Raw genomic sequence first — 17,080 nt, 5'->3', positions numbered from 1 at the left:
AAACCTTTCTTTTTTTGGGTAATTAATGGTTAATGCATTTGCAGATACGGTGAAACAGCTTGGTACTTGGGTAAGCAACTGATGAAGCTGCTGTTAGAAAGTTGCTCTAAAATGCAGAGGCAAAGTCAGACTCTATAATATATCTCCTGAAACAAAATGTGATCTTAATCTGAAGAAGACCATTGTGTGATGGGGGTTCATATGGGTCAGATTCAAGCTGCAGGTGTTTAGAGTTCATTTTGTCTTCAAAATAGAAAATAGATTCAGAAGTGTGTTCCAAAATCCACAGAAATTAAACCTCTACTTAATACAGTATTTTGGGTAATCTGTAAGTGAATATCGGCAGATTTCCTGCATGGAAAACACTCTTTTAGAACACATAACAAAAAACCCTGATACTCAGACTACATGAGATATCCAGAAAAAGATAAAAATTTTCACTAATAAGCAGAATCTGTGTCAGAATAACCAGTTAATGCCCACTTCCACATATTAGGGAGATAGCCAATTCTCATTTGTCACGTGTAACAGTTTGCTTCCTCTTGTTTTTCTTTTTTTGAAAAAAGGAGGAAGTCCTAGATCCTTCAGTGTACTGTCTCTAACTCTAGTAGAAATTAATCATTAGTATCCAAATAGTTCCACATGTCTGAAAAATAACATCTTGCTTTATGCTTTGGGGATAATCTGAAGTTCCCAACCTGTCCATGCTAGGCAGTTGCAGTGCCCACTCTTGAGTATTTTTCTAACAGGTTGAATCTCCAGTGACATGTTTCAGATTGGTTTTTTTGTTTGTTTTTGTTTTTTGTTTTTGTTTTTAAAATTGTTAGGCCCTATTTAAGCAAGCCAAAAACGTTGGAGAAGGTGCTCTGTCCCACTCTTATGTGGTACTGGAGCGATAGCTCCTATGACTAAATGCTGCTGAGACTTGAGCGTTTGGTTGGGTTTTTTGTTTTTTTTTTTTTTTTTACACAGTCATTATCATTTTGGGAAAATGTATTAGTCATCTCATTTTTTGTGGCCCTCAAGCCGTGCTGAGATGTTCTTGGCACATCCACATTTTGAAGTATTTTTAATGGCCATCTGTCTTGCTGATGTTTTTGTTCGTATGTGTCTTTATGGGGGCAGGGGGAGGTGTTTGTTTTTTGGTTTTTCTTTTGTTTAAAGTAGAAATCTTTGTTTTGACTTAAAACTGAGTGGAAATGTAATAAATTGAGTCTGCAGTATTGTCAAACAAGCACTTTGTTTTGTAGATCTGGTAATAGTAATTAATGTTTACTAGTTGCTTTATACAGTTTTCTCACATGGTAACTAAAAAAGAAAATAAACCCAGAACACAGAAAATTTTTTTGAGGATATGTATTGCAGTAAATATATAATGTGCCTTACAAAACTCTTTTGTACCATAGTGGATGATGTAGTAGATGAAAGCGATGATAACGACGATGCTGAAACAGAATCAGAAATTGAAACCGAAAATGATGATGACAAGGACCAACATTTTAAGGTTGGTATGAGACAAAACTAATACACAAAACTTGGGCATAACAGTTTTTTATTTTATTTAAATTGCTTGAGTCATATATACAGCCATATGTTTTAAGTGTTAGAAGGACCTTGAGGAGGTTTTCAGGGCAATTTCTAAAACAAAAAAAAACTAATGAAACTTAAGGTGGATACTTCTTGAAAATATCAACCTTTATTATTCAGGTTTCTTCAAGAGTTTTATCAAAATCTGTTTGCTTCACACGTGGTGTGTCTGGAGTATGGTGGAACAGAACAGCATACTCTTTTAGCTATGTTCTGTTGCTGATGTGTGTTTCTCTCAGCTTGCTATTCCCACCTAAGCTGCTCAGTATGTAGGAACTACTCTGACATTTTCCATCACTCTGGACTAGGTCAGTGTTTCAGTAAGGTAGCTTTGAAATTCAGCGAACTGTAGAGGTACAGATAAGACCTTTCATGGTTGTATCACTTTGAGAAGGTCTTGTTCTGCACTCCAGCTGCCAGTCAGGACTGCCGTATTCTGTATTTTTATGTTACATATATTCAGGAGTGAACTGAATTGCCTGTCTCTGGACTGGAATGATAAATATTATTCAAGGCTCTCATGAGCCCTGATGAGGGGAATATCTTCCATAGAAACAGTTATTCCTTTGTCATTACAGTCAGATGAAATCTCAGTGTTCCAGGTTACAACAGTTGGATTATGCAAAGACATATGTTAAGTGCAGTCTGATGTCTGATGTCTTTGCATCATACACTTGGATGAAAGGAAGAAAATTGAGATGTTTTTAATATTTCTGGTGAAATGGAGGCATTGGCATGCTAATGAAACTGAGCTGCTTAAACCTTCATGGTGAAAGATGCAGTTTAGGTAATTTTTTAAATAGTGATATTCAGCTCTTAAAGCATCACCATGTCAGAAGTAAAAGGTGAATGCAATTATTTCAGAAGTTCATTTATTCTGGATGGAAACTTAATTTGTTCTTTCAGAATGATGATATTGAGACTGATATCGATAAACTGAAACCTAGACAAGAATTGGGAAGACCCATAGAAGAACTGAAAATGTATGAGCAATTTTTCCCAGAACTTTCAGAAAACTTTCAGGTAAAGTATATCATTCCCAGGGCATTACTCATCGTGATGGGTTAACTCTGGAATACACTTTGACAATCTTTTTTGGGTGGGTAGTTGCTCTAGCCAAAAAGTGAGAGTCTGTAGTTCTAGAGCTACATATGAGAGTGCTATATAGTGAGCTGTTTAGTTAAATGTTATGGGTTCCTTTAATCAGAGAAGGGGACTGTGTGAAGATATAAAGGAAAATTAAATTGTTTTCTGATGTCCGCTTGACCAACCTGATCTCCTTCTATGACAAGGTGACCCACTTAGTGGATATGGGAAAGGCCGTGGATGTTGCCTACCTAGACTTCAGTAAAGCCTTTGACACTGTATCTCACAGCATTCTCCTGGAGAAACTGGCAGCTCATGGCCAGGATGAGTGCACTCTTCTCTGGGTAAAAAACTGGCTGAATGGCTGGGCTCAAAGAGTTGTGGGGAATGGAGTTAAATCCAGTTGGCCGCTGGTCACGAGTGGTGTTCCCCAGGGCTCAGTATTAGGGCCAGTTCTGTTTAATCTCTTTATCAATGATCTGAATGAGGGGATTGAGTGCACCTTCAGTAAGCTTGCAGGCGACACCAAGTTGGGTGGGAGTGTTGATCTCCTGGAGGGTAGGAAGGCCATACAGAGGGATCTGGACAGACTGGATCAATGGACTGAGGCCAGTTTTATGAGGTTCAACAAGGCCGAGTGCTAAGTCCTGCACTTGTGTCACAACAACCCCAAGTAGCGCTATAGGCTTGGGCAAGAGTGGCTGGACAGGTGCCTGGCAGAGGAGGACATGGGTATGTTGGTCAACAGGTAGCTGAAAATGAGCCAGCAGTGTGCCCAGATGGCCAAGAAAATCAACAGCACCCCAGCTTGTATTGAAACTAGTGTGGCCAGCAGGACTGGGGAAGTGATCGTCCCCCTGTACTTGCTGCTGATGAGGCCACACCACAAATCCTGTGCTCAGGTTTGGGCCCCTCACTAAAAGAAAGACATTGAGATGCTGGAGAGAGTTCAGAGAATGGCACTGAAACTGGTGAGAGGTCTGAAGCACAAGTCTGATGAGGCACAGCTGGGGGAACTGGGGCTATTTAACCTGAAGAAAAGGAGGCTGAGAGGAGACCTTGTTGCTGTCTGCAGGTGCCTGAAAGGAAGTTGTAGCATGGAGGGTGCTGGTCTCTTCTCCCAAGTAGCAAGTGAAAGGGTGAGAAAAAATGGCCGCAAATTTTGCTGGGAAGGTTTAGTTTGGATATTAGGAAAAATCTCTTCACCAAAGTCATTGTCAGGCATTGGAACAGGCTGCCCAAGGCAGTGTTGGAGTCACCATCTGTGGAGGTGTTTAAAAGATGTGACGTGGTTTAGAGGTGCACTTTGTAGTGTGAGGTTAATGGCTGGACTCAATGATCATAAAGAACTTTTCCAACCTAAATAATTCTGTGATTCTGTGATTACTGTGCACTGCAGAAAGCAAAATGGTAAGAAAGGACACGAGACTTTTGACAAAGATTCATTGCATGAGATATTTTCTTAAATGCTGTGCAGTTCTTTAAAGTAGTTCATTAAAATAGCTGTTGAATTACATGATAAATTGTTATTGATGATCTACTTGTTTATTGCTTTGACACCTTTTTCTTGGAAAAGCTGAAACTTTATTGCTAGATTTAGGTAAGTTTAAAACATAATAACTGGTGTTTTTTAAATTATACTTATTTTTGATTTTTGCAAAACATACCTCAGAAAAAATGAAAGAGAAGGGTTTCTAATATGAACAAAACTTTAGGAACTGTTTACTACTTTTTCAAATAAAGCTTTTTATTTTTTTTCTCTTTTATTTTTTAAGGAATGTGACTTAGTTTCCAAGGAACCAAAGCCTTTTGTACCTGATGCAAATATGAGTGGGCCTATTGTTGTTCCTACCGCAGGAGAGGAGCACCCTGCTGAAGCAAAGCAGTCAATCAAAGGAGTTGCTTTGAAGGAAAGCAATCCTTTATTGACAGAGGAATACAATAGAAGGCCAGCCTTTCTGGAACTACCAAAGAAAGATAGGATCAAAGACAGTAGTTTACATCAGCAAGATGATGAAAGAAACCTCCTTCCATCATGCCAGTGTCTAAGCCAAGAAATTGTGAAAGGCTTGGACAGAATCAGTCTGCAGAACAATGCAAAAAATGATCAGTATTATAGTACAAGTTTTGTGATAAAGAAGGAAAGCAAAGCTAGCCTTACCACACTTGCTTGTAGTAAACCTTGTGAACATGTTTCGCCTTGTGGAAGTAGCCTCTTTGAAGGATCATCTGTCCAGCTGGGAAAACTCTGCTGTGCTGGAGTGGATTCAGAGGAGGAGGATTCCAGATCTAGTTCATCTGGGGAACAAGTCATGCTTGAGGTTTCTGATGTATCACCAGTTCATGACTGTGATCTTTATATTGAAATGGTAAAAAACACAAAGTCTATTCCTGAATATTCAGAAGTGGCCTATCCAGATTATTTTGGCCATATTCCACCCCCATTTAAGGAGCCTATTCTGGAGAGGCCATATGGAGTGCAGAGGTGAGTTACCATACTCCTTTTTTGTTGTTGTTTTTGTTCCTTTGAGAAACAGTCTTTAGGGTAAGATTAACAGTCACATATACAATATTTACTTCGGTGTCTAAAACTATTTCATTGAATAGTCTGAAGCAGTTTGAAGGTAGGTGGAGCAGCATTGATCGATGCAGAGCCATAAACAAGAACACAATCTGATTCTGTAATTGCGAATTCTGTAATTCAGCTTCTAAATACTGTTTAATTTATAGTCTCCCTTTCTGCCTTCCCACCATCTCCCATCTCAATTCTTTAGTTTGGAAAAAAAAAACAAAACAAAAAACAACAACGAAAAAACAAAAAAAACCCCACAAAACCAAACAAAACCAAACAAAAACCCCAAACCAAACAAAAAAACCCACCACCACCAACAATACACACAGAAAAAGAAAAGAAAAAAAAAACAACAAAACCAAACTGAAAACAACAACAACAACAAACACACAAAACCCACCAGCCTGAATGCTCTCTTCAAGTCTTAGCAAAGATTGGACAGTTAGTGGTTTAAAGATACTTCAGCTCTTCTCATTGCTGTTCTAACAAAGCTATCTTTCAGGAAAATGTACTGTGAAAAATGAAAAAAAATTAATACACTTAAGTGTTTGTTTTAGTGTTTGCAGTGTAACGGAATTTAGAGGTAACAAATGCTGAGGATTCAGTTTGTGTATTAGGTCCTGGCGAATGATGTGCAATAAACACTGAATGAAAAACAAAACAAACCAACAAAAAACAGTACATCAACACACCTCTTTGTTTCTTCACTGTGACATGTTGGAAGATGAGGAAGGGTGATGTGACTTTTCAGAATAATTTGCAGAGGTGGTATGACAAGCTGACTCATATGGATAGCAAGTTACTTATAAAGACAAATGAACATGTTAGCAGAACACATAATAGTAGGTATAATATTTACCACTAGCTTAATTATTAGGCTAAATGCTTTCAGCTTCATACTTCAACCAGTTTCATGAGATTCTTCATGTTTACATTTAGCTATTAAAATAATAAAGACATTAAGTGTCTTTACGTGGTATAATTAAAAATCCTTTTGCTGTTTCACCACTTTTGTAAAAAAGTGTTCTTTCTACTGAAATGATCAAGTGTTGAAACACTAGTGATGTATTGAATATACTGTTACTAGAAAGCACCATTCAGTGTTGAAGAAGAATCTTGCCTATAAGCTTATTTCTTAAATACATTCAGCTGAATCAGAAGGGAGATAGTCTTGAGTCAGAAATCACCTAAGAACTGCATTTTAAGAAAATCTTGCAAATCTTCATGTATATTTTTGTAGTACTTAGTTATTCTGAATTAATTCTGAGTAAGATTCAGTGAAGTCAGATAAAATTTGTAATTCCAGTGCTCATTATTCTTGTGTATATAAAGCACTTTATTAACTCTGACTTTTAACCAACAAACAGTACTTGTGTGGCTATACATAAAGCTGATTTCTAAACTGCGAAGGTAATTCTAGAGTATATTTAAGTGTAACTTGTAAATTTTTTATTTTTGTTGTCTTTTCTATATTGAAAGTAACTTTTTTAGGTCTTGTGTGAAACAATAATGAAATATCAGGTAATAATGCTAAAAACTTCAATCAAAAATCCTGCATCACCTTTTAAAGGCACACTGTTCTAAGAATTCGGTTTTCTACAAATGACTCAGTCTTGTTACCGCAATGTAAGAAATTTCTGAAAAGGAAACCTGTTTAAAGAGTGCTTAATCTTTTTAGAAATTTATAGTTTACAGGTGGGTGGTGAAAATGAGTTTGGTAGGGGGACATGGAGAAGCTTTTAAGTTTTCTAAGGCTCTGTTCACACTTTTCTGGCATTCAGTGGGATTTATGCTCTCCTTAATCACAGTATCACAGTATGTTTGGGATTGGAAGGGACCTCGAAAGATCATCTAGTCCAATCCCCCTGCTGGAGCAGGAACGCCTAGGTGAGGTCGCACAGAAATGTGTCCAGGTGGGGTTTGAATGTCTCCAGGGAAGGAGACTCCACAACCTCCCTGGGCAGCCTGTTCCAGTGCTCTGTCACCCTCAATGAGAAGTTTCTTCTCAAATTTAAGTGGAACCTCTTGTGTTCCAGCTTGATCTCATTACTCCTTGTCCTTTCATTGTTTGCCACTGAGAAGAGCCTGGCTCCATTCTCATGGCACTCACCCTTTATATATCTGTAAGCATTAATGAGATTGCCCCTCAGTCTCCTCTTCTCCAAACTAAAGAGACCCAGCTCCCTCAGCCTTTACTCATAAGGGAGATGCTCCACTCCCTTAATCATCTTTGTTGCCCTACGCTGGACCCTCTCCAGCAGTTCCCTGCCCTTCTTGAACTGAGGGGCCCAGAACTGGACACAATATTCCACATGGGGTCTCACCAGGGCAGAGTAGAGGGGAAGGAGAACCTCTCTCTATCTACTGACCACCCCCCTTGTAATACACCCGAGGATACCATTGGCCTTCCTGGCCACAAGGGCACAGTGCTGGCTCATGGTCATCCTGTTGTCCACCAGGACCCCCAGGTCCCTTTCCCCTACACTGCTCTCTAATATGTAATTTCCCAACCTATACTGAAACCTGCTCATCAGCTAAGTCTTTCTTAAAAAACAAATGATTCCCTTCATCCATCCATCCAAATTACAATTTAAGAAAAAGTTAGGAGGGAGCCGAGGTGAGAGTGTTTTTTTTTCTCTTTACTTTTATTAGACAAATGCGTGGAATTTTGGGAGGAGGTTTAGTCTAGCAATATGCTCAGAGATGCAGTGCTTTTGAGTTCGTGCTTTGGAGTGTGTTTTTGTTTTTTTGTTTGCATTTAGTAACATGGAATTTTCTCCAAATGTTTCACTGAATTACTGTTGTCATTGAGAATAACTGAAGTGGCTTATATCATTCTACCTTTTAGGGAAAGAATTATTATATAATTCAATACTCTGTATATTTGAGTTTAAATTCCTAGTTTTTTCCTTTCCTTAAAAATTTAGGTTGTGTTTTTGCTGCACGCTTTCGTATTTTCTAGTCACTTTAGTATTTTCTGATCATCTGACACTTAAGAAGTGATCATGAGGTATATCAGGATCTACAAAGGACTAATCTATAAGCACAGAGCTGCACATCAACAGTGTTGGTTTTGTATTTTTTCCTTTGATTATCTTAAAATAGATTCTCTTTCTCCCTCCCTCCACCCTCCTTTTTTTTTTTTATTTTGGGACCTGAAAATGTCTGGTGCTACCTTTCCTTTTTTGTGCATCTTGAAACTATTTCTTCTTTCTTTTTGTCTACATTGGTTATTGCTCTGGTATTTGAATGCCTCATATTCGTTAATGGATTTTCTCTTGGCAAAACTCCTGTGATGACAGGAAGTTTTATGACCCTTTAGACCTGAGGCATACTGAGATCTAAGGAGTTGTGTGAGATCAAGTGCAAGATCAAAAATCTGTACTTCTGCCCTGAGCTGAACCTGATCAGATAGATCGTGGTGTGTCAGCGTCTTTTCAATTCTGTCAGTACATTGGAGTCCTGACTTGTTTACTCTTCCAGTTAGTTTTGGTTTAATACAAGGCACTAGAGTTGTGCACTTACCTTCTTTTTCTCATTTGTTAACAATATTTATTTTAATTAAATGGAGAATTTCCAGCCTGAACGTACTTTGCCGCTCTGTTCCTTTATTTTCATTGTTAATCTGCTTCCTTTTCTTCTTATTGCAGGTGCTGTGCAAGCTTTTCAACACAGCTCTGCTACTATATTTCATTCTTGAACTGCAGCAATTTCTTACTTTTCCAAACCAGGACCTAGATACTGCCAGTTGTGCAATGGTTTTATGATCTGGATAAACATTCACCTGGCATTTGACTGACATCACCAAATTCATTCTTATTTGTTACCTAGTCGATAAATGAACCTAGATCTCCAGAGGTGAAAAGCTAGTGCACTAACACACTCACTGCACGGCCTACTTTCTAAAACCCTTTAATTTTAGTTATGGTAGGACTCGCGTAAGTTACTAATGTTACCAAGTGCTGTCCTGGATTTAAGTATTAACATAAGTAATGTTTGAGTGATTCCTGCTTCTAGTACAAAGTATGAAATGTTGCATTTTTTTCCATACGATAAAACCCAGTGGGTTGTGTGCATGAAAACTCAGTTCCCCCACATAAAAATGTTGGACTCAGTCAGCTGTGAATGCAGGTGTTCAAACTTAAGTACACTTACAGCTTGTGCACATAAGTGGGGTTGAGGCTGAGATCTCTCTGAAAATCTGTCCCAATGTCTTCATGTCATCTTTCTTGTATGAGGTAATTCCTCTTTTGTGATTGAAAACAGTATGCAACATTTTAAATGGGAACTCTGCTTTTTATTTTAGGACAAAAATCTCTCAAGATATTGAAAGACTGATTCATCAAAATGACATTATAGACAGGGTTGTATATGACCTTGATAATTTCAGGTAAGTTTTTACCCTTCTGAAAAAAATATTCAGCGCATTTTCTAAGCCTGTTCTGCTTACTCTGTGATATGATTTGTGTTATAATACTTAAAGCAGTACTATTTTGACAGACTTCAATGATAGTTTCATCTGATGTAACTGTTTCTTCTGTCCAGGCTGTATTTAGAGGAAGCTTCAAGATAATTTCTAAATTACCAAGCAAGGGCTAAAATAAACTTAATGTGTTTGTTCTAGTTAAGTTTGTTTTTTTCATTTTGATCCCTTTTTCTCCTCATAGCTGTTCAGTACCAGAGGAAGCAGATGTTTTGAAGTTTAATTCCAAATTTGAATCTGGAAACCTGCGCAAAGTTATTCAGATCAGAAAGTAAGATAATTCAGCTCTTCTTTTCACACATAAGGCCTTTATTTCTGCTTTTAAAAGACTCATTGATATGTTTTTGTTTATCTTTAGAAATGAGTATGATCTAATTCTGAACTCGGATATAAATAGCAATCATTATCATCAATGGTTTTACTTTGAAGTCAGTGGAATGAAAACTGGCATCAGTTACCGGTTTAACATCATTAACTGTGAAAAGTCAAACAGTCAATTTAACTACGGTAAGATACATTTCCCATACTTTGAGAAGAAATATGTAGAAAAATACCTGTGCTAAACAGCTCAGCTGTTTCCTTCCCTTTGCCTCAGGATCAGTAAAATATTCATGTTCTCAGATCAGATTCTTTTTTAATAGTATTACTAGAAAATGTTTTGACAAGTTTCAGTTAAAAAGAAGAAAAATGTCTTACAACATTGGCTGCCAGATTTTAATGATATTTTGTTGTAAGTCAGGCCAAAGCAGAAGAAATTTACTGGTGGCAGCAGCTAAAGTTTGTTCTAAGGCCACTGTCAGGGGGACAGCATCAAAGCCTGTTGATGCATATATGTGGAAGAAGAATGACAGGTGTCATTAATTGCTTTCTGAATAGAGGTGTATTTTCAGATGTGAAAGTGAGTGGAGACATTCTCAAATAGTTTTGTCTTATTGGTGGGAAGAGAAGCACGTTATGTGAGAAGGAAAAGTAAGTCTCCTTTGAAAGGCTGGCCTTTGTAGGTGACCCTTGCAGTCTCCTGCAAGTAGTGTTTGCTGCATGTACCTCATCCAAAAGTACTGGCTTACTGAATATGCCTATTTTCCACTTGTTGGGAAGCGGGCGGGGTGTGTGTGTCATTCAGCTTAAAACCATTTATTTTGTGAAGTTTGTTTTGTTTTGTTTTTTCTTGCTGGATTTTCTGAAATTTTTTCTTTAGGAAGGAGGGAGGAGAAGCTCGCCTCTCCTGCCTCAAGCTCAAACTCTTAGGACAGAGTAACAGCATACTCTTATTTTCTCATAATTGTACAATTCACATTGATAAAATCCAAGAATATCAGGTAGTTTCACTGGTAATAAGATGCTTTTAAATATTTATTAATCTTGGTCAGTTTAGGTCTTCATTTTTGCATTTGCTTACCTGATGGTTACTTCTGTTTTTTTTAAGGATACTGACTGAATCACTGAATATATTTGGCTAATTTGAACATATTTGGCTGATTTAACTAGTAAACAATGTTCAATTAGTATGTATTATTTTCTACTCCAACTAAATATTAAGAATTCGATGTAAGTATAGTCTCCAAAAATATGTTTTAAAGAGTTACTGTTTTAGAAAAAAGTTGTCCTTAGACATCAGTTTTTTTCCCAGCTATCCAGCCGAATGTGTAGTAATATCAAATTTTTAATATTCTCTTTGAATCCGTTTCGTAATGGTGAGTTGGGTGTAGGAGGACCCAAGACTTCTTGTAGATTACCATTCATGCTAACTACATCTTTCATTTAAACATTTTTTTTTTGGTCTTCTGTAGGTGTGATTCTTTTTATTCTTTAATTTGTTATTTTCTGAAAATTTGGACATGATGAGGGGAGATAGGGAAGAATCTTCTGTCCCCTGGTTGAAAGAGTGTACGATACTCAGACATTCATGAAAATACACTCTATGATGGCAAGTTAATGAGTATAGATAGTTCATACACTTTCATGTAAGTGTTGATGTTGTCCATTACTGCTAAGATCTTGATGGTTAATATTAAGTGTTAAAGTGAGATGCATTTTTTATTTAAGGTATGCAGCCCCTCATGTATTCTGTTCAAGAAGCATTAAATTCTCGACCATCTTGGACTCGTGTTGGGACAGATATCTGTTACTATAAGTAAGTACACCAGTCAAACATACAGCAAATCTTACACTGAAGGTTAGTATGAGGTACAATTTTTGAGGAGAAATATTTGCTTTTGAGTTTGATAATTATATTTTAGTAGTTCAGTTTTAAACAGAGTTTTCTTCCTGGGTTACCACCAAGAGTAGCAGAAGTGGCTAAGATATATAGATTCTTACTTTTTTAGCACATTACTAACATTTATGCTGTTCATCGTCTGTACTTCTGTCAGAAATTGCGTACTGTTCCAGAGAAGCTTTTAAGGGAACATATATATGCATGCTTTCTTGAAATCCTAATAGTGACTTCCAGTAATACTGATCATGTGGTGCTTGCAATTAGGCTCCTGTATTCTGTGGTGCAATCACTGTAGAGCAGTCCTGGAACACAGAATAAGGTGATAAAGCATATCCACACATTACGTTTCTTGGACAACAGTTGTTTGCTTCCTCTTTGTTGTTCTTGTTGTTTGGTTTGTTTACTTGCCTTTTTCCAATATGAATGATTGTGTATCACTGCTATAAAGAAGTATCTTTACCGATGGTGGGAACCAGTGTATGTAAGCTGGATGTGAGCAGATGAGAGAGACAATCACTAAAAATTTTCCTGGGTCTTATTGGTTATTCCTGAACACACATTATGATATTAACAAAGAACATTCTAATGTGTTTATTATCTTTGTTTTACACTTAGGAATCACTTTTCAAGAAGTTCAATTGCTGCTGGAGGTCAGAAAGGAAAATCGTATTACACAATTACATTCACAGTGACTTTTCAGCATAAAGATGATGTCTGCTACTTTGCTTATCATTATCCATATACATATTCAACTCTAAAGGTGAGAAGATTATGATCTGTTACATATTTTGGGCAACGTGAAACATAAGCATTCACAAGTGAATTCTTTTATTTTTATAAAGATCAAAATGCTTGTAAAAATGGAGAATTTTCATAAAATATTAGTGTTTAAACTGGTGAAATGTGTAGGTTATTCTAAAGAACAGTCCCTGGAAAAATAAAATTGATATTTGCTTGTGGGCTAAATGAGTTTTCTGGGCATTGTAATTCATAATTGACTGGAAACAGTGCTAACTGAACGAAGGATTTGTGTTTGAGTCAAATGACTCATATCCTGCTTTTCTACATATAACTCTTCATAACTGACCTATCCATGTTACTATATTTAAGACAATTAGAAACCTTTTTAGGATAATGAATTGGCCAAAGAAGTGTTGTGAAGCTTTTAGCACTAAGCAAGACTTTTGTCTGCAATGTCTCTTGATTGTTTCTGTCCTAGCAGTAATAGCGAACTGAGGATTCAGTGGCCCCTGTGCAAAAGCGTTGCATGATGCTTTTTACTAAGCCATGCTTGCACCTGGAAGAGGTACTTGTCAGGGATGTCATGAGCAGCTGCCCTCCAACAGCTCCTTCCTGGCTGCTGGAGCCCAGCCAAAGGACCTGGGGGTGTCTGTTCCAGGCTGCTGGACCGTGACTGCTGCTTTCCTCCTTGCATGTAGGCTCAGCCACTAGCAAGTATGAGTATGTATCCCAAAAAGAGAGAGAGAGACACATACACATGCACTTGCGCATGCCGCCCCACCCCATCATGGCTGCATGCACAGACTAGCACAGACAAGGTGCTGCCTTCAACAGCACCCATGTGTAACGCTATCAAGAGTTGCTTAGAAGGTAATTGCAGACACCCAAGTAGTATTCCGCCTCTCCAGCTGATGAGGATTGCTGTTCACTAGTCAAAAGTACACACCCACCCACTCTTCAGAATAACAAGCACACACACATTTGTGGATGACTGGCATGGCCCATCCGTGCCATACCGCTGCCTGGATCCCTGTCTCTCTTACCTACTGTGCAGGCATCCAACTTGCAGGGTAATCCAGCCTGATGGTCACTATCAAACAGATGTGTGCACTCACACACTCGTTTCACAGACACTCGTGCACTTGTGGTTCCTCCCAGATGCCAGCATGGACTCTGCCCACCTGATACTCCTTGTCTCGACCTGGGGCCTCACACTCTCTGGGTAATTGACCCTGAATTTTGCTGGCAAATTGCACATGCACTTCCCCATGCCACACTAGTGTCAGGGAAGAGGCCTGTGCTGCCCCTCACCCCTGACAGCTGGTACCAGGCACATGGGATGGTAACTCTTGTTCCTACTGTAGGTGCTGGCACTGAGACACCCTCCCTTGCTTCACTCACCCTTATCACACCACCAGCTAGTTTTTGGGACACATACTGTTCTTGCTGCAGTGGCTGGACACCAAGACCCTCACCCACTCCAGCAGCTAGCACTTTGACCCCCTCTTGCTTCTGCTGCTGACACCATGGAACAAAGTATGCCAACACTGCCTGCAGCTCCAGCTGCTGGCACCAAGTCCACTCACTTCAATGCCAATAGTAGGTGGCAATTTGGACACAAAGTCTGTGGTGACAACAGAGATGCTTCCAAGAGGTCTAGCCTCTGCAGCTACTGATGCTGAGACCTTTGATTATTCCAGTTACCAATCCCAAATCCACTCGCACGTGTCTTGTTAGTTGCACCTAGTCCAGACAGCACTTGAATGCATGGGATGAGGAGTGGGGCTGCACAGAGAGGTAGCTCAGAGCAGACTGTAAGGATCAGGTGCATATGTTTTCCACAGGCTCCCCTCGAATATCCCAAATCCTTTTGTTCCTTTTGTTTTCCCCTTATCCCTCAGGTACCCCTCTCCAAAGCTTTGCCTGTGAATTCTTAATGGCCCATCAGTTAGAGACTTTAGTCTTTGCTATGGTTTGGGTTATCCCCTTCTGCAGTAGAAAGTCCCTAATCAGATAACCTTAATGCAGCAGAGGTTCTTACTCTCCACATACCCTTACAGTATCGTCTTTTAGAAAAATAATGTTCCTTCTGTGCCTTCATCTTCTTGAAGCAGTTTAAAAAACAGGCTCTGTAAAGAGAAGTATTCGGTCAGTCAGATGTGTAAGGGATGATATTTCATGTATGATGGAAACTTGAACATTGTTTAGAAAAACAGAAAGATTGATTAAATAGTATGTGTGGAATAGGCTGCGGTATGTGACTGCAAAAGATTTGAAGTATTTTTTCATTATTTTTGGGGTGAAGATGCATCTTCACAAGCTGGAATCTATGCACAACCCTCAACAGATATATTTTCGGCAAGATGTTCTCTGTGAGACTTTGGCTGGCAACAGTTGTCCCTTAGTCACTATTACAGCCATGCCAGAGTCCAATTACTATGAACATATCTGTCAGTTCAGTAAGTATGACTTTTCTTTGTCATCATCTGAAAATAATGTAAAACTATCTCTCTATTATAAAAAATAGTATTAACTGTTGTGCATTGTAAAAATAGCTATGTAAAACAAGGTTAATGAATTTCATGAAATTAAGAGGCATCAATACTCAGGATTTACTTTGTATTTAATATTTATTTGTGGTAGTCAAATAAGGATATTTATGTCTGGATATATAAGAGTATATATATTAATATATTTTAAATCAGTTGCTAGATATTTTTGTATGTTACATTTTGCAGACAACACTTCTTCGAAAAGAATACCTGTCTTCTGAGTAATGTTTTCCTCCAGATGCTCAGGTTATTTGCTTGCCAAAAAATCTCACACAAGGCTTATATCTAAGCTACTGTGATTAAAAAGGATCTTTAGTTATGACAGCATTCCTGGTTTGTTCCTCCACTCCGGTATTGCTATTGGAAAAAAAGGCATCAAAGTCATCATAATTATTGGCTTGAACTGGTTGTGACTGTATAATTGGTTGAATGTAGAGCTCCATTGTGAGAGTTATGTAGTTAACTGTCCTTATAACAATGTTCTGGCAAACTCTATCAATAATACTGGTACTGTATTTTGCCTTGTAATAGATGAGGCTGGCTATTGCCTGTTTTCAATGAACAAACTGTACTTCTGTACTTTTTTTAGGGAATCGTCCTTATGTTTTCCTCTCTGCTCGTGTACATCCTGGAGAGACTAATGCGAGCTGGGTTATGAAGGGAACGCTGGAATACCTTATGAGCAATAATCCAAGTGCCCAATGTTTACGAGAGTCTTACATTTTCAAAATTATTCCCATGCTCAATCCAGATGGTGTCATCAATGGAAAGTAAGCATAAGTTTACTCACAAATATGTAACTTGTACTACTGAGTCTTTGCATCTGTTATTTAAAAAAAAAAATATTAATCCCAGCAACATACAAATGCAATGTACTTAATACGAAAAAAACCACTTACAGAATTGCTAGGATTTTTCCTTTTTTTTTTTGCTTTTTAAAGGCAGATGCATTATTCCATGAATTTCAGTTTTATAAAATAAATTTTTATTTATTCATGGCTGATAAACATTCCTATGTGATTTGTTGTGGCATTTTAATTGTCTCTTTAAACTACAGTGTTAGGTAGTTATAGTGTTACATAACAGCACAGCTTCTTTGAGGAAAAACTGAACAAGTTTGTGGTTCTCATGAAAAAGAACAGTCCTTGTATCTGATAAAGCTTTTTATGTAATTTTTCTCTTTCTTATATTATAGTTTTTATCAGGATGTTATGGAAATGGCTGTTGTGAAATGTTATTAAAAGGGGGAAAGTTAATAGGTATGCAAGAGAAAGGGTAAGAAAATATCCTGATGTAATTAAAGTTATTTATGGTAATTCTTTCACTTGCTACCACTTTTCTTAAGACATTTAAGGGATATTTCAGAACCTTTTGATACTGTGATAAGTAAGCATTCAGAAGTCTATATTTCCTTGGTTACAGGGAATTCATATGATATGGAAATTTTGGGATGGTGAATTTACAGTTTTTTCTGATGTAATTATTGGTGGTTATTTTAGAAGATTTTGTGAACAAAATAATAAAATCAAACCAATTATGGATTTTAATAAAACCCGGTCTTTATATATGTAAAAACATGTGTAAAACATAACACCTGGAATTAAATCATTCTGAATACAGGCGAAAGTTTAGTACAGGAACAATTAAGAAATCTGTCTAAACAGACACAATCTAAAGACAAATGTACCAAATATGACTGCGTGAACACAAATTTCTGCAAGTTTAAGGTTACTGCTGATAATTGACTGAATACGGAGATGATGTTTATTTGTTTGCTGTTTTTTTGGTTTGTTTTTTCTCTTTTTTCTCACAGCTACTTGTCTCCTAGCAACTTTATATTT

At 37.7% G+C, this 17,080-nt stretch overlaps 1 protein-coding gene across 14 annotated transcripts in view; it reads left to right on the top strand.

Annotated features, from left to right (window-relative positions):
• The window catches only part of AGTPBP1 (ATP/GTP binding carboxypeptidase 1), a 63,163-nt gene that overhangs the window by 24,370 nt on the left and 21,713 nt on the right, over positions 1-17,080 (top strand). For all 14 annotated transcript variants that reach the window (XR_011736339.1, XR_011736338.1, XR_011736340.1 and 11 more), the window contains 10 exons: positions 1,407-1,504; positions 2,494-2,610; positions 4,449-5,158; positions 9,552-9,635; positions 9,913-9,999; positions 10,087-10,235; positions 11,775-11,862; positions 12,562-12,706; positions 14,993-15,146; positions 15,829-16,009. Coding sequence is in view for 11 of the 14 variants with exons in the window: in XM_065861167.2 (XP_065717239.1) it covers positions 1,407-1,504; positions 2,494-2,610; positions 4,449-5,158; positions 9,552-9,635; positions 9,913-9,999; positions 10,087-10,235; positions 11,775-11,862; positions 12,562-12,706; positions 14,993-15,146; positions 15,829-16,009 (1,813 nt within the window). In the remaining 3 variants the exon portion in view is untranslated. The remainder of the gene's footprint in view (positions 1-1,406; positions 1,505-2,493; positions 2,611-4,448; positions 5,159-9,551; positions 9,636-9,912; positions 10,000-10,086; positions 10,236-11,774; positions 11,863-12,561; positions 12,707-14,992; positions 15,147-15,828; positions 16,010-17,080) is intronic.

This window comes from Patagioenas fasciata, chromosome Z (assembly GCF_037038585.1).
Source record: "Patagioenas fasciata isolate bPatFas1 chromosome Z, bPatFas1.hap1, whole genome shotgun sequence".
NCBI classification, from domain to species: Eukaryota; Metazoa; Chordata; class Aves; order Columbiformes; family Columbidae; genus Patagioenas; species Patagioenas fasciata.
Note: the sequence above shows the minus strand (reverse complement) of the source record. Positions and strands in the feature narration are given on the sequence as shown.